Source organism: Notolepis coatsorum (genome assembly GCF_963971535.1).
Source record: "Notolepis coatsorum genome assembly, chromosome: 14".
In the NCBI taxonomy this organism is placed as follows: Eukaryota; Metazoa; Chordata; class Actinopteri; order Aulopiformes; family Paralepididae; genus Notolepis; species Notolepis coatsorum.
This window is the reverse complement of record NC_140178.1, coordinates 30,177,691-30,202,846: the sequence shown is the minus strand read 5'-3', so window position 1 is coordinate 30,202,846 and position 25,156 is coordinate 30,177,691. Positions and strand designations below refer to the sequence as shown.

The following is a 25,156-nucleotide window of genomic DNA, read 5'->3' as shown; positions in this document are numbered from 1 at the left end:
GTTGGTTATATATGGTGTTTGTACAGTAGGTGGTTGGTTATATATGGTGTTTGTACAGTAGGTGGTTGGTTATATATGGTGTTTGTACAGTAGGTGGTTGGTTATATATAGTGTTTGTACAGTAGGTGGTTGGTTATATATGGTGTTTGTACAGTAGGTGGTTGGTTATATATGGTGTTTGTACAGTAGGTGGTTGGTTATATATGGTGTTTGTACAGTAGGTGGTTGGTTATATATAGTGTTTGTACAGTAGGTGGTTGGTTATATAATGGTGTTTGTACAGTAGGTGTTGGTTGGTTATATATGGTGTTTGTACAGTAGGTGTTGGTTGGTTATATATGGTGTTTGTACAGTAGGTGGTTGGTTATATATAGTGTTTGTACAGTAGGTGTTGGTTATATATAGTGTTTGTACAGTAGGTGTTGGTTATATATGGTGTTTGTACAATAGGTGGTTGGTTATATATGGTGTTTGTACAGTAGGTGTTGGTTGGTTATATATGGTGTTTGTACAGTAGGTGTTGGTTATATATAGTGTTTGTACAGTAGGTGTTGGTTATATATGGTGTTTGTACAGTAGGTGTTGGTTATATATGGTGTTTGTACAATAGGTGGTTGGTTATATATGGTGTTTGTACAGTAGGTGGTTGGTTATATATGTTATATATGGTGTTTGTACAGTAGGTGTTGGTTGGTTATATATGGTGTTTGTACAGTAGGTGGTTGGTTATATATAGCGTTTGTACAGTAGGTGTTGGTTATATATGGTGTTTGTACAGTAGGTGTTGGTTGGTTATATATGGTGTTTGTACAGTAGGTGGTTGGTTATATATGGTGTTTGTACAGTAGGTGTTGGTTGGTTATATATGGTGTTTGTACAGTAGGTGGTTGGTTATATATATAGTGTTTGTACAGTAGGTGTTGGTTGGTTATATATAGTGTTTGTACAGTAGGTGTTGGTTGGTTATATATAGTGTTTGTACAGTAGGTGTTGGTTGGTTATATATAGTGTTTGTACAGTAGGTGTTGGTTGGTTATATATAGTGTTTGTACAGTAGGTGGTTGGTTATATATGGTGTTTGCTGTACAGTAGGTGGTTGGTTATGATATGATATGATACATTTATTTATAGTTACATCGGCCCGGGGCGCAGCCCGGGAAAGAAAGAGAAACAGAAAGACAGGAACAATATGAAAACAGAAAAAAATACATGCAGGCCAACCAAGCAGATAGAAAAACGGACAGACATAATACACCAGTCATACTACAATACAGAAACGATCTCATGGATTTTTTATGGCGAAAAGGTGGGTTTTGAGCATTGCCTTAAAAGTCCGTAGAGTGCTTGCAGATTTGAACTCTTTGACTGCCACGCTGTTTTTCCATCTTTACTCCCTGGAGCCAGCTTTTTTGACCATTTTCACGATGTTTGCAGACCCATCGTATATTCTATATTATAGCTATAGAGACAATATTATGGCTCATTTGACAGGCACTATTTATACTCCAACAGGGAATAAAACGTTTATTTCTACATGCCTTCGTGCGTGCGCTATCCCATGCTAAAAATCGTCCCGTTTCAAAATAATCCAGTCTCGTTTTCTGGAACGCGAGATATTATAATTAATCAATAAAACAGATATTTAACAAATAAGAAATACAAATGCCACAGAAGGCATTAAATAATTATTATTTTCAATCATTTCACAATAATTGCATAATTCAAGTTCAAGTTTCTTTATTAGTTGTCATACAGAAGTACAGAATACTTTTATACAAAATGCCCCTTTCTATTACGCTCCAGAGACTGTGCTAGACAAAAATAGATAAGTATAAAATAAAATAAGTATAGCAAGTAAAAATAGAAGTCACGTACGTGGACACAAGTGTTCAGTATGTACATATGTACAATGTTCAATGCAGAGTAGAAGTAACTGAGTTACCATACAATATACTAATATACAATATACTATATAGTGCAAAGCAGAAATGGGATGAGGTACAATTTACAGTAAGGTGTAATGAGGTATGGGTTGTAGTGCAAAAAATTCTTTACCAATAAATATAAAGTGTGTTTAGGTGCTCTAAAGTGTGTAAAGTGGGTGCTGCAGTGAGTTGTTTGTTTAAAGTGAGTGTGTGCGTGTGGATGTGTGTTCTGTGAGTGCATTTCATGGTTGCTACATAGTGTTATTGTTCGTTGAGCATCCTGATGGCCTGGGGATAGAAGCTTCTTCTGAGTCTTTCTGTGCTTGCCATGAGACTCCAGTATCGCTTGCCTGACCGCAGCAGTTCAAAGAGGCAGTTGTTTGGGTGGCTGGAGTCTTTGATAATTCTCTTAGCCTTACCCATGCACCGCTTGTTGTAAATGTTCTGGAGAGTGGGAAGCCCCCCTCCAATTGTGCGTTCGGCTGAACGTGCCACTCTCTGTAGTCTGCTACGATCTTGTGTGGTGCTATTCCCAAACCAGGAGGTGATATTGCCAGTCAGGATGCTCTCTATTGTGCATGAGTAGAAGTTCTTAAGGATCTTCTGACTGACTTGGAACTTCCTTAGGCGCCTGAGGAAGTAGAGGCGTTGCCGTGCCTTCTTCACAACACTGTCAATGTGTGTGGTCCATGTCAAGTCCTCGGATATGTGGACTCCGAGGTACTTGAAACTGTTCACTCTCTCAACCGGTGCCCTGTCGATGCTGAGGGGGCTGTAGTCCCTGACCCCTGACCTCCTGAAGTCCACAATCATCTCGTTTGTTTTGCTGACATTCAGGGAGAGGCAGTTCTCCTGACACCACTGCGACAGATTCTCTACCTCTTCCAGGTAGGCCCTCTCGTCGTTGGCAGAGATCAGGCCCACCACTACTGTGTCATCAGCAAATTTGATGATTGTGTTGTTGTTCCGCTGTGCCACACAGTCATGTGTGTACAGGGAGTAGAGGAGGGGACTCAGAACACAGCCCTGGGGGGCCCCTATGTTGAGCGTGATGGATGAGGAGGTGCAGTTGCCTGCTCTTACCACCTGGGGTCTACCCGTCAGGAAGTCCAAGACCCACTGGCAGAGGTCATAGTTCAAGCCCAGGTCCCTGAGCTTAATTGTGTTTGAATATCTGAGTAATTAAGTAATTATACATTTGTCCAAAATAGCTGGTTCAGATATGGTTAATCCAGCTGCCCTGTGATCGGATTAATCCATATTATTTATTTTCGGACATCAAATGCGTACAATTTCTTTCATACAAATATTGTCATATTTATTTAAATTATGATTAATTAATTCCAAGGAGGCCTGTAGAGTTGACAACATGAAGGAATCACTATGATTCCTCCCAAATAAAGCCCTTAGGAACACGGAGCACACCAGTCTGTCAAGTTAAGACTGCTCTTCAGCGCTCCTAAATCCTGCTCTTAGTTAGGGCCGAATCCACGACAAGGGACAGTTGGTGAATCCCAAAATTGGCCCGAAAATGTCTTAAGTGGCCCTAAGAGCAAATTTTGTCTGATCTTTTGTCTTATGTCCGTTGGTGAACGAGACCCAATGTTGATATGATGTTTGCTGTACAGTATGTGGGTGGTTCTATATGGTGGTTTGTTCTATGATGTTTGTACAGTAAGTGTTTGGTTCTTTATGATGTCTGTACAGTAGGTGTTTGGTTTTATATGGTGTTTGCTGTACAGTAGGTGGTTGGTTCTATATGATGTTTGCTGTAGGTGGTTGGTTCTATATGATGTTTGCTGTAGGTGGTTGGTTTTATATGATGTTTGCTGTAGGTGGTTGGTTCTATATGATGTTTGCTGTAGGTGGTTGGTTCTATATGATGTTTGCTGTAGGTGGTTGGTTCTATATGATGTTTGCTGTAGGTGGTTGGTTCTATATGATGTTTGCTGTAGGTGGTTGGTTCTATATGATGTTTGCTGTAGGTGGTTGGTTCTATATGATGTTTGCTGTAGGTGGTTGGTTCTATATGATGTTTGCTGTAGGTGGTTGGTTCTATATGATGTTTGCTGTAGGTGGTTGGTTCTATATGATGTTTGCTGTAGGTGGTTGGTTCTATATGATGTTTGCTGTAGGTGGTTGGTTCTATATGATGTTTGCTGTAGGTGGTTGGTTCTATATGATGTTTGCTGTAGGTGGTTGGTTCTATATGATGTTTGCTGTAGGTGGTTGGTTCTATATGATGTTTGCTGTAGGTGGTTGGTTCTATATGATGTTTGCTGTAGGTGGTTGGTTCTATATGATGTTTGCTGTAGGCGGTTGGTTTTATATATTTGTGTGTTCTCTATCTGCCTCCTTTATACTGTAATTACAGGGATGAGATCCACTCCTGGGCCCCCCCCCCCCCCCCTCCATCCACTTTCTCTCTCTCTATATATACTGTCTGTGATTTCATGTATAATTACTTGCATAATTATAGTTCTCTCCATCACACTGTATCAGGTATTTTTCGGTCTCTCCGGAATCTCGCTCTCTTCTGTCTCTATCACACAGACACACACACATTCAATTATCTCTCTCTCTTCCTAGCCCCCCCCCCCCCCCCAGGTACAACTGTCTGTCACTGTCTCCTATAGTCTTGGGAGTGAGAGAGGAGTTCTAATATTGTCTGGGTACAGCAGCTCAGATACAGCGTGCAGCAGAGCCCCGTGGTCTAGTCCTCCATACTGCCTTCGTCGTGGTTTAACATTCATTATTCATTGTTCAGAAATGGCTAAAAACTAAAGAAAATTAAGAAAAAAAAGGTGTGTCATGGGGAAAAAGGGGGAAACAAATTGGTCCATTATTTTCTACGACTTTACTCCTTAAAGGTCCCTGATGTGCTGTCTGTCTGTCTGTGTTTGTGTGTGTGTGAGAGAGAGAGGGAGGGAGAGAGATGCTGACTTGTAGAGAGAGAGAGAGAGAGAGAGAGGCTGACTTGTAGAGAGAGAGAGAGAGAGAGGCTGACTTGTAGAGAGAGAGCAAGAGAGAGGCTGACTTGCAGAGAGAGAGAGAGAGAGAAAGACAAGAGACAGAGAAAGAGAGAGAAGCTGACTTGCAGAGAGAGAGAGACAGAGAGAGAGACAAATAGACAGACAGAGGGAGAGAGCAATAGAGAGAGAAAGAGAGAGAAGCTGACTTGCAGAGAGAGAGAGACAGAGAGAGAGAGACAAATAGACAGACAGATAGGGAGAGAGAGACAAATAGAGACAGACAGAGAGGGAGAGAGAGATAAATAAATAGAGACAGACAGGGAGAAAGAGAGAGAAATAGACAAAGAGGAAAAATAGAGGGAGAGAGAGAGCAAGAGAGACAGAGAGAGAGAGAGAGAGAGAGAAAGAGAGAGAGAGAGAGAGTGAGTGAGAGAGCAAGAGAGAGAGAGTGAGTGAGAGAGTGAGTGAGAGAGAGAGCAAGAGAGAGAGAGAGTGAGAGAGCAAGAGAGAGAGAGAGAGAGAGAGAGAGAGAGAGAGAGAGAGAGAGAGAGAGAGAGAGAGAGAGAGAGAGAGAGAGAGAGAGAGAGAGAGAGAGAGAACAGTAGAATTGTGCTGTGCCATGTTGTGAGTGTTTCTTAAGATGACATGCCGGCAGACACAATTAGCTTGATTGCTTAGCAACAGAAAGTCACTTTTGAGCGAGTGAACACAGGATAAACCTCAGTTGGAGTGTGCTGGGGTTGCATGCTAGTCTTCTGAAGATTCTGTTGTTGTTGTTGTTGTTGCCCCCACCAAACTTCCTGGTAGCTGACAGTACCTACATCCTCCGGATCCCTTTTACATGTCAATCAGGACGATAATACATCACGCTGTTTTAATCTTATTGGCAGATTATCTGACAATAAGATTATATCAGCAGTGCAAATAGTCCACAAATAAGATACAAGCACGCGTGAGCAGTCGTGCATTATCAATCACACAGAGTCAAGACACACACACACACACACCTACACTTACACACACACACACACACACACACACACACACACACACACACACACACACACACACACACACACACACACACACACACACACACACACACACACACACACACACACACACACACACACAGCTCTGCAGGGGTTCAAAATGTAATCTTTGTGCTGCACTGCAGGTCTGCCGTTCTGAACAAACCAAACCAGCAACCGTGGCCTACTTCCAGGTGTTCCGAGTCTTTTCTCTGCTTCACACCAGCGTTTAGACGTCCTCACCCTGCCTCGTGCCCGTCGCTACACCGCTAATGCAGAGGAAGATCATACACAGCCTTTTGGTCGTCAAAAAGGGCTGTACATTTCAGGACATATGTGTCATACTGTAATTATGTGTTTGAGGAAACGCTGGCACATTTGGAAGTCTCCGGACTGGAACTTCAATCAGTGGCGCATTGTCATTAATAATAATAATAATAATGATAATAATAAAGAAAGTTAGTTAATTTATGAATTAATGACCTGCCACTCACAATCACACAGTGGACCTAATGCCGGTCAATTGTAAATCCGTGTCACCATGCTCTTACCCCCTCTGGTGGAGAGACAGAGCACCATGGGGGATGATGAGGTGCCTCAGCTCGGAGCATGTCTCGTTCTGGGACAGGCCTTGGAGAGACAACACATACTGTACCCCCCCCCCCCCCACCCCCTTCCCAACGTCATTGTATCTCAACCGTAACATAGACGAGACTAAGTCCACTAACTATTTGATGTCATTCCGAAAGTGCTCCCTGCTTTTGTCTCCAGGTTGATCTTTTTCCAAATCTTCTCGCTGTCAGACGGTTAAGTCGGGGAGGTGAAGGGGGGGGGGGGTCCCACCGGGAACCTTGGTTTGGGCTGGAGCGCCTGGGTAAGGCTTTGATTTGGTGTGCGAGGCGAGCCGCGCCTCACTGCGGCGGACTCTCCCAACGGAGACGGCGCTGTGTTTGTTTTGCGGGTGTGTAAATTAGCGGTAATTCGTTTGCTCAGTAATGACGTGGGAGAGCTAATTAGGGCAGTGTTGATGGGTGCATTAATTAGTCTCTAGTGTGTTATGCTAATGAGACCCTGATTCTGGGTGTGTGTGTTTATATGTGTGCAAGGCCTGGGCAAGGCCTGGAGTAGAGGCCGTGCCATGAGGAGGCTCAAGTGTGTTGTCAGAGATCAGCACTGTATGTAAGTCAATGCCCCCATGTGTGTGTGTGTCTGTGTGTGTTTCCTTGAGATAGGTAGTGCATTCAACCTTTATATGGAACAAGGCTTCCTAAACAAACTGGCTAAGTATCATCAGCCCTTGCCACACAAATCAAATGCCTTGGCTATATAAGTGTTCAATGCCTTGGCTATATAAGTGTTCAATGCCTTGGCTATATAAGTGTTCAATGCCTTGGCTATATAAGTGGTCAATGCCTTCGCTATACAAGTCGTCAATGCCTTGGCTATATAAGTGGTCAATGCTGGTCAATGCCTTGGCTATATAAGTGGTCAATGCCTTGGCTATATAAGTGGTCAATGCCATGGCTATATAAGTGGTCAATGCCTTGGCAATATAAGTGGTCAATGCCTTGGCTATGATTGTAGGTTAATGCTTTTGGTATTTGGTAGCCTCTGGCACGTCCATAAACCTGCCGTTACCTGTTAGTGGCCTGAGGAGAAGGGCCAAACAGCAGGATCTTGTTTTACCTCTGCTGTAGCGGCACGGTGGTGTAGTGGTTAACACTGTCGCCTCACAGCAAGAAGGTCCAGGGTTCGATTCCCGCTTGGGGACCAGGTTTCCATGATGCCAGGTACCCAGGTGGGGTATCTCCCAGGCCTTTCTGTGTGGAGTTTGCATGTTCTCCCCGTGCTCGCAAGGGTTTACCCCCGATAAGATAAACCCAATGGAAAAACATGCACAACAACAGATCGCTAATGCTGTGGCGTCCTTGGCGAAGACGGGAAGGAGCACTTGGATTGGTCCCCGGGGCACAGCTCACGTTGACGCCCTATCTGCTCCTGGCTGCCCATGGGGGGGAAGGACGACGGGATGGGTTAGGCGCAGAGACTCAATCGCATCGGCGACTGAGAAAAAGACAATGCATGTGTGTGTGTGTCTATCCTGGTGTGTGTGTGCCGCTCCAATTGCATGTCCAGTTTGTTGCATGCCAAATAAAGACCCCTAAAGAGGTCCTGCATTATTATTATTATTATTATTAGCCAGTGTGACGGAGAAGATGCTTTTTGTGTCCATAGGTGTCCTAAAACTATATCGAACCCAGAGCCGTCCCTAGACTTTCGGGGGCCCTGGGGCAAAAAGTAATTTGTGGGCCCTTCTGTTTTACCTTAAATCAGATCAATACTGATTTAACCCTTTCACTGCCACACGACAGAAGGTTAGCCCTTTCACTGTGACAATACAGAAGGTTAGCCCTTTACTATCACACAACCGACGGCGATGCTCCATCATTAACATCATTAGCTCCGCATTTGCATTCCGCAAACACCCCAGATGTTGTTATTGTTAATGAGAATAACAGAGAGGTTCTCATCCTAGAAGTTGGCTGCACATTTGACTAGAGGAAGCCTTTACAACCAAAATGTTAAAATATCAACTGTTAGACCATAGCATATCACAACTCGGCTACAACTGTAAACTTTTAGTCTTCATATTTGGAAGCCTGGGTCATGTCCATAAGTTGGGTGTTAGAGGCCTTCAGATGGCCGGTCTTCCGAAGAGAAGAGCCAAACAATTAGCAAGATATTGCTCAGTGTCAGCAATTATTGGCAGCCGGGCAATTTGGAGAAGACGCTGCTATCTGTATCCATGAGCTGTGTGTTGAGTGTCAGGTTAATCATCCATGTGTGTGTGTAACTTTGGTTGCCATTGTCAATTTGGGCACGATTGTATCAGAATAACCCACAATGTACAAGTGCACTGATATTATTTTGTCCTTTAAACATTGTCTTTATGTGGACATAAATAAAGATTCTAAATGTGTGTGTGTGTGTGTGTGTGTGTGTGTGTGTGTGTGTGTGTGTGTGTGTGTGTGTGTGTGTGTGTGTGTGTGTGTGTGTGTGTGTGTGTAAAACTATGAACCTCTTATATTACAATATATACAATTATATGTATATATTATATACAATATATACAATTGATATATACAATTGAAAATGTGTGTGTGAGAGAGAGATAGAGGGTGCGAGCATACCTGTGTGTGCGTGTGTGTGTGTGTGTGTCTGTGAGTGAGAGAGAGAGAGAGGGTGAGGGTGAGAGCATCCCTGTGAGTGAGAGAGAGAGACAGAGAGAGAGAGAGAGAGAGAGAAACATAGAGACAGAGAGAGAGACAGACAGAGAGAGAGACAGAGAGAGAGAGAGACAGAGACAAAGAGAGAGAGAGAGAGAGAGAGAGAGAGAGAGAGTATCCCTGTGTGTTTCAACACCGCTGTAATCCTGGTGGATGCATGATGCAGGTCATGCCTGGGTGAACAGTGATCCCTCCACTCAGGCAGTCTGAGGCTGAAGAGGGCCCTGGTCCGAGACCCTCTCTTCTGTCTCCCTCCCTTCCCACGGCTAATACCAGGAGGAGGAGGTATAGCTCTGTGCTCCGTCACACTGCAATGCTTTCAGCGCTATACTGTAGCTGCATTACAATCACAAGTCATCCCCATCTATCTATATATATATATTATATATACTGTATATATTAAAAGAAACACACTCAGGACACCAAACACACAACACTGGGAAACAGAATGTCGAATGTGCAGTTTTATACGAGTGCTCAGTGACAGACAGGAAGCATCCATCTGTATTGCTGTAACATCCAGGAAGCACGGCCACTATTGCTATTCACAACAATTAAGATGTGTCAATGACGGCGGTTTGGTCTAATCATTTGTAGCGTTCTACCGATGTGCCATTTCTCATCCCATTGGCAGTGAGGAAAGGATGTGGTGGGGTTGATATGAGGGGGGGGGGGGGCTTTAGAACCTCACCAGTGTGGTATTATAATCATATTTATTCATGACTATCCAGTTATACATAATCCATTACAATTCCTGCTCAACTGTATCCTCTGCTGTTTCGTTCTGTCATTCACTCCTGTTCCTCTACCTTCTCTGGTACTGTGGGGAAGAGAGAGAGAGAGAGAGAGAGAGAGAGAGAGAGAGAGAGAGAGAGAGAGCGAGAGAGACACACACACACACACACACACACATAAATGTAAATCAGCGTAAGAGCCTAGCAGATCATCCTATTTAAAGAAACTACAGTACAGTGGTGAAAGTCATCCATGGTTCTGAAACTATAACTGACAAATGGAATAAGATGATTCATATTCAGCACAGCCTGCCTTGGTCTCCTACATGTATCCCTCTTGTGAGACGCTCTGCCTCAACAAGAGAGGAGTCAAAGGGCCCGGGAAGATGAGGAGATTTGTCACGCTGGATTTAACTGACGACTGGCGGCTGGCAGAGAGCCTTCGCTGACCCTTCTCCCTCCCTCCCTCCCCGCCGACGTGTTCGGTCAGGGGCATTGTGGGAACTGTAGTTCTGTAGTGGAGCATACCTCGGATTTCCAGCTTGCACTCGACCTCGTCCACCCCCAGGTCGTTGATGGCCCTGCATGTGTATTTGCCGCCGTCGTACATGCCGGGCCTGCGGATGTTCAGGGTCAACACGCCCTGGTTGTTCTGCATGATGTACTTGGGGTTTTCATCGAGGGCCATCTTGTTTTTCATCCAAACGATCCTGGGCTGAGAAGAGAGGATGTGGGGGGTGGGGGGGGGGTTGAGTGATCAGAGGAGAATAGAGTAAAGAGCGGAGGTCGAGAGGTAAAACTTTGGCTCGACAAATCTTCACGGATTTACTCAATGGAAAATGAAAACTCAGTCAAATATCTCTGTCTGCCCCCTCCCCCTCTGGCACTACAGCTCCAGGCAGACAGGTACGCGTGAATGCTTTACCCAACGCAGTTGTGTTTCCGCGTCTCTGATTGGCCAGGTCATTTCTGGTCATGTGACATGTACGCCCAATCGTGGGACCGCAAGTGTCTACACTGGTCAAGCTTAGGCGCTCTTTCGAAGTTGGTTAATGTAACTGAGGGGTACAATTCCCTGACTGTATTGTTAGATATGATATTTAATACCACTACCTCATGTACTTTAACTTCTGGCCACCCAGTACAAGATATAAGTATGATGAACACTTTCCCACCTGATGAAACGAACCAACACAAATGTACCAAATCGAATATTTAATACAGCAAAAGGTGTATACAACATTCACTTAATTACATTTATGATTTGAAATATGGAATATGCACTTTTATGGCAAATGAGTATTCGTAGGTAAATCAACATTGAATGTCCAATCTCTGGTTGCGCAGGGAGTAAGTATACAACCTGGAATATTTAGGAAACGATAGCGATGGTACTTAAATGATTATAGCTGGATACACTAAGGGGGGGGGGGGTCCCGCTGGTTGTAAGACAGTAGGAGGGGGGGGTTAGAGAAGCCGCTGGCGGTATCCCATCTGGCCGACGGTGTCTTGGGAGAATCCAAAGTCTTGGACACGGTGCCCACAGAACCTCGGGCCGCAGACGAATACAGCTGGACCCTCTGTGGAACGGTATCTGCCGGTCCACAACGGAGAGACGTGGTGCGACCTCACGTGTAGAGCGCCGCCTCACCTGGAGTCCTCTCCGGGGGGTAATTCCAACACTCGGCAGTGTTGGCCTTTATCCATGGAATAATCAAAGCACACAAAGCATAATCCAAGAGCCGTGGAAGGCTCGCCGTCGTCTGGGTAGAGTAATCCAATATACAGGTCCAGTCGCTCTTGACCCGGAGCTCCTCGGATGCAATCACCACTAGGGGTCTGACCAGCCTGGTTAAGCGTCCAGATAACGTCAGGAACGATGGGGGTACTGATAACTGTAGGACTCTAACCGAACGATGCACCATACATAAATAGACTATTATTAGCTTAATAGAATACGTCCAACTCGACGGTATGGTGCCAAACTATGACCATTCAACTATTAATCTACACGATATCTCAATGCCTATTCTGGGCCAAGTAGGCCTTACTACACCGCACGTGCGTCGTGGGGAGGCTTTTGCGTCTGTCACTCTGTTGGAGGGTAAAGAACTGGACTAAAAGAAAGTTCTACTTTACGAGCGCCATATATATATGCGCTATGAACAAATAGTACCATTCGTATTTCGCCCGGCATATTACTGCGCGGAACCGGGGGTTGCCTCGACATGTTAGGCGGCACGATTGAACTTGGACCTAGGGGTATGGCAACCTGGCGCCAGGTTCTCGTCCAATGGTAGAATGAAACTATTATGGGCTGTTTAGTAGAAACGGGGATATTCAATGCATATTGTACAAGGAATATACAGGGGATATCAAACGATATACAAATACAATTAAATATATATATATAAATAAATATACATATTCGGTTTAATCTGATCCTTCACAACAGCCGCCCCCTAATTAGTCCCACCTAATTAGCTAAGCAGAGACAGATTAACGCACTGTCTTCCACTCAAGGTCCGCTGTAAGGGTCAGTCAACTCACAAAGTCATAGGGTCATGGTCATCATCGATAGTATCTGGGAGTCGGGGCAGTTCTATGAGCCTCGCCACGGGACGTGTGTAGGTGCGCCCTTGGACGAGTACTTCAGCTGCTCGGACCTTGCCATCGGCACCGGTGATCACTTTGCTTACGCGGCCAGCCGGCCACATAGCTCTGGGGAGTGACTGGTCAATAATCATGACGACTGTTCCTTCTGTCAAATTGTCTCTCTCTTTTACCCACTTCTGGCGGGTCTGTAGAGACGGTAGGTAGTGAAGTAGGAAGCTGCTCCAAAACTTGTCAGCTAGTACTTGGCTGTACCTCCACATTCTTCGGCCGTTCGCTTCTTCGGGCCTGTACATTGTCTGGGGTAGCGCGGGGTCCAGCCGCACCATTAGGAGTGTGTTGGGGGTGACTGGGTCGACATCTGCTACATCACTGGAGACGTAACCGAGGGGTTTTGAGTTCAATACTCCCTCGATCTCCGTGAGGACTGTCATTAGGACTTCCTCTGCCACAGTCTGGGCTCCGAGTACGGCATACAGGGCTGTCTTTATAGAACGTACTTCTCGTTCCCAGGTTCCACCGAAGTGGGGATTAAACTGGAAGTCAATCTGGGCTGGAGCGAGGTGGGTCTTAAGTTCTGGGCCCATAGCTTGGAAGCTCTCTCTCAGCTCTCTTTCTCCGCCTTTGAAGTTGGTCCCGTGATCAGACAACAATGTAGACGGTTGTCCTTTTCCGTGATATGAATCTCCGGAAGGCCATAAGGAATGAGTCTGTGCTCATGGTCGGAAGGAGCTCGATATGTATCGCTCTGGTGGTCATGCATTTGAATACAATACCCCACCGCTTCTCGGTGCCTCTTCCTCTCTTTATATACAACGGGCCAAAACAGTCCATGCCTGTGGAGTGGAATGGCTTGTCGCCGATTCGGAGGCGACAGGGGGGTAGGTCAGCCATCCGTGGTATGCTGGGCTGCGCGCGCCACTTACGGCAGTCTAGACAGGTTCGCTGGAAGCGCCGTACTGCTTCTCTCCCTTGCAATATCCAATAACGACGTCTGATCTCCGCGAAGACTCTCTCTGCTCCTGCGTGGTGTACATCCTCGTCGTATTTCTTTATGATCAGCTCTGTGACCTTGTGTCGGCTGTTCAAGACGATCGGGTGCTTAATGTCATCTGGTAGATCGGGGGCTCTCCGCAGGCAACCACCCACTCTGATGAGATTATGTGCGTCACTCTCTGGTGCCAGGTGAATCAGTCTGCTGTCTGATGGGACGGGGTTTCCTCCCTGTAGACAGTCTAGCTCATCGGGGAACGAGTCTCTCTGGGCTCGTTGTAGTAGAAGAAGTTCTGCTTCTTCGTAGTCAGCTGCTGACATGTCAGTGGTGGACTGAATCTCTGGGTGGTGCCGCAGGAATGTTCTTTGTTGCGCACTCTCTAGGGTAATGCAGTCATCTATGTTGGGGTCTGTGGAGGCGACAGTGCTCAGTCCACAGAACATAGGCTTCTTGTTCTCAGCCTCCTCGTTACTTGCTTCCCTCGGGGTGGGCGTAGGCCAATCTCCTTCGGGAGCTGGAGGAATGCTGGTCCGTCACTGTAGATGTTGCGACGGGTTAGGTCATCCAGGGACATTCCCCGGGTGATGACGTCAGCTGGGTTGTGTTTGGTATCCACATACCTCCAGCTTGCTTCTTCTGTTAATTCTTGAATCTCGGTGACTCTGACTCCCACGAAGACTTTGTATCTGCATGAATCAGACTTAATCCATGTGAGTACTGTCGTGGAATCTGACCACAAGATTGTTCTATGCACCGGAATGGTGAGTTCACGTTGGATTAACGTGGCTAGATGCGCTCCTGCGAGGGCTGCGCAGAGCTCTAGACGTGGGATAGATTGTTGCTTACGTGGGGCTATTCTTGAGCGGGCCAGTATGAAAGCAGTGTGTATCTCTCCTCCCATCTCTTGGGCACGCAAATAGGCAACCGATCCGTAGGCTACTTCGGAGGCGTCGCTGAAGACGTGTAGCTCAATCTCGCATGTCTCTGGCCTCACTGTGGATGGGAAGTAGCTGCGGCGTATATTGACACCTGGGAGTGAGCGGAGTTCCGTCTCCCACTCTCTCCATGTTGAGGCAAGGTGTGCGGGTATTGGGTCGTCCCAGCCCTGGTCCTTGTCCCATAGTGCTCGTACAATCATCTTTGCCCTGGTGGTGTAAGGTAGAATACATCCCAACGGGTCATATTGTCTGGCGAGTGTTCTGTACACACTCCGTCTGGTGGTCGGTATCGCCGCCGACCTTCCTTGCTCTGGAGCCAAGGGTTTGTGTCTATAGTGGAGCGAGTCTGTTTTGAAGCGCCAGACTAATCCTAGTGTCATTTCTTGGGCTTCTCCTGGGATTGTCGCCATCCAGGTCTCGCTGCTGGCAGCCTTGTCTGCGGAGGAGAGGCTGCGCAATACGTGCGGGTCACTGCTGGCCCACTGCCTGAGATCAAAGCCGCCTTTGATTAGGGAGGCGCGTAACTTGATCAGGAGAGCCTCGGCTTCTTCTTGAGTCGAGACGCTTTGTAAACAGTTGTCCACGTAGAAACTGTTCTTCACACTGTGTTGGACCTCTTCATCTGCTGCTGGGTCCTCTGCGACCTCTGGGTTGAGGTTGCGCAATACTGGGGGGTCGCTGCTGGCCCGCTGCCGGAGATCAAAGCCGTCTTTGATCAGGGGGGCGCGGAGCAGCGTGGTCGGTGTGGCAATGTATGACGCCGTGGATGGCGGATACATCAGCGGGCGTTGGGGGAGAGGCCTCCTAGGCGAGTCCCCTCTTGCGCCTCTCTGTGGGCTGGTACCGGCAGGGCACCATAGCCAGCTGGTCCAGGTGCTATTCCTCTGGGCTGGTCGTGCGTCGTGCTCACCTGTGAATAGAGTCGGGGGTCTGTAGCGCAGCGCCGCGGGGGTATAGCCTGGACTGTATGGGACCTCCTGGTCCGGTGGAGTACTGTGCTGTCGTCGGGCTTGGTTCTTCTCCTCTCCCTCTTCTTCCTCTATCAGATCTTCCAGATCCTGTAGTGGTTTATCTTGCTTCTCCGCAGTGTATGCCGCTCCTTCCTTGTAGCTGGGTCTCGCTTGGACCGGTCTGGGAAGGGGGTCTGCGGGGGGTATAGGCTTTGTCTGTTGGTCAAGTTCAGGGTCGCTTGCTCGTTTAGGAGGCGCTGCTCTTGACTGTTGTCTCGACGAGTTCCTTGAACCCCTGGTGGAGGGAGAGGGTGTTGCCCTGGGGATCATCAGCCGCTTCCTTAGCTGCGCCATTAACTTGTCGCGCTCGGCTTGTAGTGGGTCGCGCTCGGCTTGGCGCTGGATGAGATCGATGTTGCGCTCTGCTTCTCTTTGGGCATAGTCAGCGGCGCGCTGGGCTTCGGCGGCGGCGCGCTCTGCTTCTCTTTGGGCATAGTCAGCGACGCGCTGGGCTCCGGCGGCGGCGCGCTCTGCTTCTCTTTGGGCATAGTCAGCGACGCGCTGGGCTTCTCTTTGGGCACCGTCAGCGGCGCGCTGGGCTGCGGCGGCGGCGCGCTCTGCTGCGGCGGCGGCGCGCTCTGCTGCGGCCCGGTCTCTTATCATATTAATTTCCGTCTGAAGGCGTCTCATCTCCCGGCGTCTCATCTCCCGGCGTATGCGCTCTTCTTCGCTCCGTTGCTGCGCTTGGAGGCGTTCTCTTTCAATAGTAAAATGTTCGTGCTCGCTAAGCGCCTGTGCTTGGAGACGGTCGCGTTCACCCTGAAGTCGATCGCGTTCGGTAGAGGCCGTCAGGCGGACGAGGAACGCCTGTCGTAGCATCCTCGCCGCTTCTCTGGGGGAAGGCGGTTGTGGAGGTGAGCCGCTCCTGCGTGAGCCGCTCCTGGGGGTACTCGTTGGGGAGTCCTGGAGCTCTAGTTCCTCGGCGCTCTCCTCCTCTTCCTCCGTGCAGAGTTCTCTCTCTGTAGGGTTGTCTTCCTCCCGGGGCTTGTCGGGGACTACTTCTTTAGTAGTGGCGGGGGGTAAAGGCATGTCAATTCCCTCCTGGTCCCCACCGTGGGCTTGGTCAGTTACATTAGGACCTACTAGGGCCTCTTTGGTCGGGGAAACCTGCTCGTTAAGGTCAGACATAATTTTACTTTCTACTTTTACCGTGTTTACCGTTTGTCGAAGGCTAGGTAGTTGACTGACAGTGTAAGCCTCTAAGTACTGAGGTGTCTGTCGTCTGCGCCGCGGGCGTTCTAGGTTAGGAGGATCGTTTCGTGGAGTGTTCATCATAGGCCATTTCGATATTAATAACACTATATTAATATTACACTAGTTACCATCCGGCTCGAAGGACCAATTGTAACTGAGGGGTACAATTCCCTGACTGTATTGTTAGATATGATATTTAATACCACTACCTCATGTACTTTAACTTCTGGCCACCCAGTACAAGATATAAGTATGATGAACACTTTCCCACCTGATGAAACGAACCAACACAAATGTACCAAATCGAATATTTAATACAGCAAAAGGTGTATACAACATTCACTTAATTACGTTTATGATTTGAAATATGGAATATGCACTTTTATGGCAAATGAGTATTCGTAGGTAAATCAACATTGAATGTCCAATCTCTGGTTGCGCAGGGAGTAAGTATACAACCTGGAATATTTAGGAAACGATAGCGATGGTACTTAAATGATTATAGCTGGATACACTAAGGGGGGGGGGGGGTCCCGCTGGTTGTAAGACAGTAGGAGGGGGGGGGTTAGAGAAGCCGCTGGCGGTATCCCATCTGGCCGACGGTGTCTTGGGAGAATCCAAAGTCTTGGGAGAATCCAAAGTCTTGGACACGGTGCCCACAGAACCTCGGGCCGCAGACGAATACAGCTGGACCCTCTGTGGAACGGTATCTGCCGGTCCACAACGGAGAGACGTGGTGCGACCTCACGTGTAGAGCGCCGCCTCACCTGGAGTCCTCTCCGGGGGGTAATTCCAACACTCGGCAGTGTTGGCCTTTATCCATGGAATAATCAAAGCACACAAAGCATAATCCAAGAGCCGTGGAAGGCTCGCCGTCGTCTGGGTAGAGTAATCCAATATACAGGTCCAGTCGCTCTTGACCCGGAGCTCCTCGGATGCAATCACCACTAGGGGTCTGACCAGCCTGGTTAAGCGTCCAGATAACGTCAGGAACGATGGGGGTACTGATAACTGTAGGACTCTAACCGAACGATGCACCATACATAAATAGACTATTATTAGCTTAATAGAATACGTCCAACTCGACGGTATGGTGCCAAACTATGACCATTCAACTATTAATCTACACGATATCTCAATGCCTATTCTGGGCCAAGTAGGCCTTACTACACCGCACGTGCGTCGTGGGGAGGCTTTTGCGTCTGTCACTCTGTTGGAGGGTAAAGAACTGGACTAAAAGAAAGTTCTACTTTACGAGCGCCATATATATATGCGCTATGAACAAATAGTACCATTCGTATTTCGGCCGGCATATTACTGCGCGGAACCGGGGGTTGCCTCGACATGTTAGGCGGCACGATTGAACTTGGACCTAGGGGTATGGCAACCTGGCGCCAGGTTCTCGTCCAATGGTAGAATGAAACTATTATGGGCTGTTTAGTAGAAACGGGGATATTCAATGCATATTGTACAAGGAATATACAGGGGATATCAAACGATATACAAATACAATTAAATATATATATATAAATAAATATACATATTCGGTTTAATCTGATCCTTCACAACAGTTAAGGTTAGAGTTTGTCTTAGAGCAGGGCGATAGAACGCCTGCCCTTCTTTCGACGGTTAAGCTTAGGCACTCTTTCGAAGTTGGTTAAGGTTAGAGTTTGTCTTAGAGCATGGCGATAGAACGCCAGGTAGTTTGCAGGCTGTTAGACCCGGAAATAGGCGCAGAACTTGCTGTCCCACGATTGGCGCACATGTCACATGACCTGGCCAATCAGAGCGCAAAACTCGCACACGGAAACACAACTGCGTTGGGTAAAGCATACACGCGACAGGTACACTCCCTGCGCTGTCAGAGCATTGCAGCGTACGCACTCACCCATCCACCCACACAAGTTTGACTTTTGTTTTATTTGTCACATATAAGGTACATGTACATTACAGTGAAATGCTTGGTTCTGTATGAGCCCCTTAAGATTGTGCTTCATACAGATTTTTTTTTAAATAAAGACCAAACACTATACAAAAGTATAGCTGTCCCCGAAACCCGTTTTTGGGGGTTCGAACCATTGTTTTTAATCATGCAAAAAATGTGCTCCTAAATAATTGTTCTGGTTCAGTACTGTCAAGTCTTGACTTTAGGCACATAGCACACATTTACGCATATAACATAGAACATATGCGCATATTGCTGCGGTTATTAAAAGTAGTAGTACCTACTTACTGGTCACGGCAGGCTTCAATAACGTTTGGATGGTAATCCATTTTGTGAATACATTTGTTGAAACTACATCTTTGTTGGCCGACGGCTCCTGCTATCTTAACGTTACGTTAGCAAGCTAAACATGCATAGCTTAACGTGAATAACATACCTGTGTAACGGTAAGTAACTTGTGTTCAGTTGGGAAAGTTCAGCATCACTGCATACACTTGGTTTAATCCAAACGTCCATTCGGAAATGTTGTAATATGAAATAAGACGGGTGAGTGTGAGTGAGTCTCTCTCGCTCTCTTTTTTTGCATGATTGATTCATCTCCTGATAATGTATGACGGACGGTGACCCCTCATCTCGACTACTGTTGTGTCTGTGTTCGTGCGTGACTTTCAAATTATTCTAAACACAACATAGTACTGTGATATGCTGATATATCGCATTCTGATATATATCTTTCGTGTCAAATAAAAAAATAAAAAAATAATGAAGGTCCAAACCTTCGTATATTTGGGCTCAGCCCTATACAAAAGAGGTAGAAATGTAGTGCAAATCTTTTAGTAATAAATAGATAAAATATGGTGTAGTGTTAAAAAAGGGTTTAAGCTGTCTAAAGTGAATGTTAAGGTGAATGTTTAAAGTGGGTGTGTGCATGTGGATGTTGTGTGCAATGAATGTACAATGGGTGAGTTAAGTGGTCCGCACACGGCGAGCGACCGACGTCGCCTGGCGATGCGATCGTCTGTCACTCAACGACAATCGCTTGGCCCCCCACACCAGAGCCGACCGTTCAGCTATAATAAGCTATATGTGTCGATCTGTCTAGCTGGGGGTGTGGTTACTTGTTTCCCCCCCGGAGGGAGATATCAGAGGACGGACCGGATGTTAGGTTGTCGTGAAGCGAGCGTATTAGCAGGTAGCTGTGTTGTGCATTACGAGGGAATATTAACCTGTAAAACCCATATTGAGCTGGAATTAAACCACCATATACGAATACAACCTCCTCATTCTTCCTGACATTACTGCATGACTGATCGCTACAATACGTTCACTACCACCGATTGGACAAGTATTATGCACCTGCTGAGAGAGAATGTTTTTTCACGGAAGATGCAAACTGTCTGTTCTCAACCATAATTTCTTTGGACAATAAACCTTATAAACTACATCAGCTGCAGCCTGGACATTAACACTTTAATCGCCGATGACGTGTTTAGACGTCATTCCTAGCCATGCTCATTCTGCCGAAGACGCCGTAACTCGTCTTTGATGTCAATATTTCAAAAATCTGTGATCGAAATCATATTTCTCCTCCGGGGTCCTGAGATATACTGCTGATCTCCACTCAACTCTCTAGCGGTTCAAGAGCGCCATCTGGTGGCCGATCGGCAGATCGCCAACAGGAAGTGACTCGTCAAACAGGAAGTGCTCATCCATAAATCGTCCGGGCACTCGTGATCATTAGCAGGACTCTATCTCAACACACTGGATAATCAATCGCTCGCCCTAACTCAATAAACAACGTTATTTGGACGTATATAGTATTATACAACCTGGAAATGGTTCATCAGGATCAACATCCCATAATCGAAAACTGTCTACTCCACGCTGATCGTCCAACGGCGCGAGGAAGATACGGTGAGTTTCAACGTTATTTTCTAACGTATTCTATACTAACTGATCTGATGATCATATGACCCACACTAGATGAATGGTATAACGTTGCCCACGGAATTATAAACGCCCCCTCGCCCATCCGGTCAATATCAGATGATACGTAGTAACTTCTAGAAGTACCTCCAGTTGAAATTTTTCATCTGGCAACGATCGCTACCAAACTGTATTTGATCATCAATATAATGCATTTGGAGCTATAAATCAAGTTCTGGAGAAAGCTGCAGAAAACGATAAAAACATACTTATACTTTAGACCATATTTTAGTATGAATATGTGAATGAAAAAGTATATCGTTGCTACACCCTGAACAATGGATATAGGACATTGAATGGGCCATAATAATGGCAATTTAGCAATAGAATTTAAAAAGTTATAGCCCTGCAAAGAAGGGGAACTTCTCCATAGACAAATAGAGCTGGCTAGGGATGGTAAATTATGAATTTAACCATGGCGATCAAAGTGTTAAACTCTGTCAACACCCACAACTTCTTTTGTTACCTGAGTATAAAAACATCTAGTAGGTGCATCGTGGCACATTGTTCATTTATTAGTTAATGACAAGCGGCCACTATAGCTTCTCCAACTAACGTTATTTATTTAAATTGTTCCTGTTAATAATAATGAACATAAGTAGCATGGTAATAATACGTAGGTTATTGATCAATGAATGTATTGATTAGAGCTGGGCCGTTAACGGCGTTAACGTGCTGCGTTAACGCTATACTAGTATCGCGCGATAATATAATTAACACATTAATCTAAAAAAAAAAAAAAAATCTTGTTTTTTTTTTTTTATTATTTTTATTTTTTTACCTTTATTTACCCAGGGTAGGTTCGCTGAGCACAGATGCTCTTTTTCAGGAACGCCCTGCTTCACATTCACACAGTTCAATTCACACCTGGGAGCTGCCCAGTACAACCACAGTTGACACCATTGGCCACTGAGCAACTCCACTGGAGCAGTTGATTCAAGCCATGTCACATAGTTCAAGTTTGAAATTATTCTTTCTGTTTTGCTCCTGAGAGTGTGCTAGATACTGTACTGTACTGGTAATATTATTTATTTGTGTTAACTTCTGAATAAAACAACTTATTAAACACAAGTAGGCCTACATCTTATTGAACATTATTTTGATATTTCATTACCAATTATCATAGCAAAACAGCTTTTTCAAACAGTCTGTAATGCATTTTGGAAACGGGAGATGGGCTCATGGTGTAATGGGCCACCTGGCCTGAGAAACATAAGGAGGAAAGAAAAAGTAAGGACTTACTTCTGGTCATTATTTTGAATGCCTTCGGCAGGTTTTTTTCTTTTTTTTAGCCATTTTAATCTAGATTAATCTAGATTAATTCCAGGATTGCAGATAGATTAATCTAGATTAAAAAAATTAATCTATGCCCACCTCTAGTATTGATACATTAATGGTGTACAAATGATACACCAGTAGAACTTCTGTACTACTTCTACTGTAGAAGTCATGTTATTTCCTCATTGTCCATGCTGTGGCGCCTGCCGTCGCCTCAAAAAATTGGATCGAGGAGATATTTAGCGAGGCGAAAGAAATTGCTGCGCGACCGTCGCTTCAAGATCTCCTGCCGTGTGGGTTCTCTCATTCATAACAATGGAGGCGATAGAATTCTGTCAGTCGCCTCGCTTAAAAAATCGGTCGCCTCACAAAAATCGCCCGCCGTGTGCAGAGCAATTTAGTGTTGCATAGAGTCATTTGAGCAAAACATGGCGTCTATGGCATAGTTCTCTCACATGCACTCGGATACATCCTCCATCATATACATGTACATTCTATGGCCGTTTACCTTGGGGTAGCCACGGACAGAACAGCTGATGGCAGCGGAGTAGCCTGCGATCACACACCTGTCCACCAGGGGCGCTGTGAACTTGGGGGAGGCGCTCATGTCTTTCTCTTTGAAGGGTGCCCGATTAATGATCAGGTCTGTGAGGAGAGAGAGGCTTTACAATGCAGTGTCTCATGGCATTTTACCATAGATGCACATAAATACTGTTCCATTTCACTAACATGATATATTACACATACTGTAGCTAGTTCCATTTTACCATACATTATACCGTTAGAGTTGTTCTCAATCTGGTGTCATATAATAGAACTGGAGATCACAATTAAAAAAATAAATTCATGTAATACATATTATTTGAGGCCTCTAAAGGCCACCTGGTTGATACCATTGTTATACAAAAAAAAATGTTGACCACTTTTTGAGAATTGATAAACATGGTCAAGATACCAAGACCTTGAGGAACACCATAGACAATTCATATTGTGATTTGGCATCAAAATCACATTTGGAGATTTCTGTTCTGGAAATTGCTCAGAACCCCCTTATGGTCAATAGACCTAGGAAAGCAAAACATACCTAGGTATCTAGTTTGTGCTTGTAAAGTTTTGTGAGGCTGTGATTATCTTAGAGGTCACAATAGGTCATGTTATACAGTGAGATCAAGTTATATATATATATATATATATATATATATATATATATATATATATATATATATATATATATATATATATATATATATATATATATATATATATATATATATATATATATATATATATATATATATATATATATATATATATATATATATATATATATATATATATATAAATATATATATAAAGGTCTCACTACAGTGAAATGGCTACTATGGGGAATAACATCATCACACAAGAAGACAACTGGGCTCATTCAATCCACAAGAGTCTCAGATTTCAGGTCAAATAAAATAAAACTTGAATAGGCAAAAATAACACATTTGCACTGCATGCAAAGAACTGCACGGTTCTTGCCTCTGAAAGACAGTAATGTCGGCTTGTGCGTCTTCACATGCGTGCCGGAAGAACACAATCTTCCTCCTACTGTGCTCTACAGCGCCAACTAGTGGCCAGATACTCCATCAGACAACCTTTAATCTAGTATTTGCTGTCAACACCAACAGTGGCCACAAACCAAAAAGGTTGAACACACTACACAGTATACCCTTCTATCGTTCTTTACGGCTCTGTTACAGAATAATAACCTCATTATAACATAACGCCCGGGATGTGCTGCACGCACCGCGATGCCAGCCACGTCTAATGGAACACAAATGCTCAGGCATCAAAAGCCATAATCACATTGTGTTGCAGTTTGCGGCGCTCTGTGCCGCATGCGTTACCTGTTTTGCCGATGATGGCGGTGTTCTGGCTTAGGCCGCCTCGTCGCTGAGGCCACAGATGTTCTCGCTGAACACGCGGAAGGAATACTCGTTCCCCATGACCAGGTCAGAAACAGTACAGCTGGGCCTGCGGTTGTGCTCATAGACCGTGAACCATCCCTGACAAGGTGGGGGGGGGGGGGGATAGAGAGAAAGAGCGGGAGGGAGAGGGAGGGGGAGGAGAGAGAGAGAGAGGAGAGAGAGGGCAGTTAAAGAGAGACAGAGACAAAGAGAGAGAGAGAGAAAGATGGGGCAGATAAAGAGAGATAGAGACAAAGAGAGAGAGAGAGAGAGAGAGAGGATAGAGAGAGAGAGAGAGAGAGAGAAAGAGAGGGCAGAGAAAGAGAGACAGAGAGAGACAGAGACAGAGACAGAGAGAGATGAGAGAGAGAGAGAGAGAGAGAGAGAGAGAGAGAGAGAGAGAGAGACGAGAGAAGAGAGAGAGAGAGAGAGAGAGAAAGAAAGAAAGAAAGAAAGAAAGAAAAGAAAGAAAGAAAGAAAGAAAGAAAGAAAGAAAGAAAGAAAGAAAGAAAGAACGAAAGAAAGAAGAAAGAAAGAAAGAAAGAAAGAAAGAAAGAAAGAAAGAAGAAAGAAAGAAAGAAAGAAAGAGAGGGCAGTTAAAGAGAGACAGAGACCAATAAAGAGAGAGAGAGAGAGAGAGGGCAGAGAAGAGAGGACAGAGAGAGACAGAGAGAGAGAGAGTAGAGAGAGGAGAGAGAGAGAGAGGGGACAGATAAGAGAGACAGATGAGAGAGAGAAGGGGGAGCAGATAAGAGAGACAGATAGAGAGAGAGGGGGAGAGAGGCAGATAAGAGAGACAAGAGAAGAAGAGAGAGAGAGAGAGAGAGAGAGAGAGAGAGAGAGAGAGAGAGAGAGAGAGAGAGAGAGAGGAGAGAGAGAGAGAGAAAAAGAGGGCAGAGACAAAGAGAGAGAAACACAGAGTGAGATAGATATAAAGAGAGTGGAGAATGAGAGGTGTCTTGCTATTCCACGGCGCGCTCCGGTCTGGAGGTTGTGTGTGTGAGTTGTGTAAATGCGTGTGTGTTTCGAGAGAAGCTCCTGTCCCTCTCTCTCTCTCTCTCTCTCTCCCTCTCTATCTCCCTCTCTATCTCTCTCTCTCGCTTGCTCGTTCTCTGCCTCTCTCTGTCGGCACCGCTTGAGGAAGTGTATGTATTTCCACTCGCTCTGTTGTTGAGCGAATGGTTGCGCTACAACCATAGAGGGGCGTTACTGCAGATCAGCTCCGTGCTATGTAGGACTATGAGTCAAATCAGAATAGCTTAATTCACTGGGGGAGGATATTGTCTCAACTGAATTG

The 25,156-nt window shown here is 45.6% G+C and overlaps 1 protein-coding gene across 1 annotated transcript in view; it reads right to left on the bottom strand.

Moving 5' to 3' along the window:
- Positions 1 to 9,680: 9,680 nt before the first annotated feature.
- mybpc2a (myosin binding protein Ca) overlaps positions 9,681 to 25,156 on the bottom strand; it is a 105,197-nt gene continuing 89,721 nt past the window's right edge. Inside the window, 5 exon segments of the mRNA XM_084328802.1 lie at positions 9,681 to 10,035; positions 10,478 to 10,664; positions 22,416 to 22,552; positions 23,800 to 23,838; positions 23,841 to 23,958. Coding sequence (XP_084184928.1) covers positions 10,007 to 10,035; positions 10,478 to 10,664; positions 22,416 to 22,552; positions 23,800 to 23,838; positions 23,841 to 23,958 — 510 coding nt within the window. The 3' untranslated portion in view covers positions 9,681 to 10,006.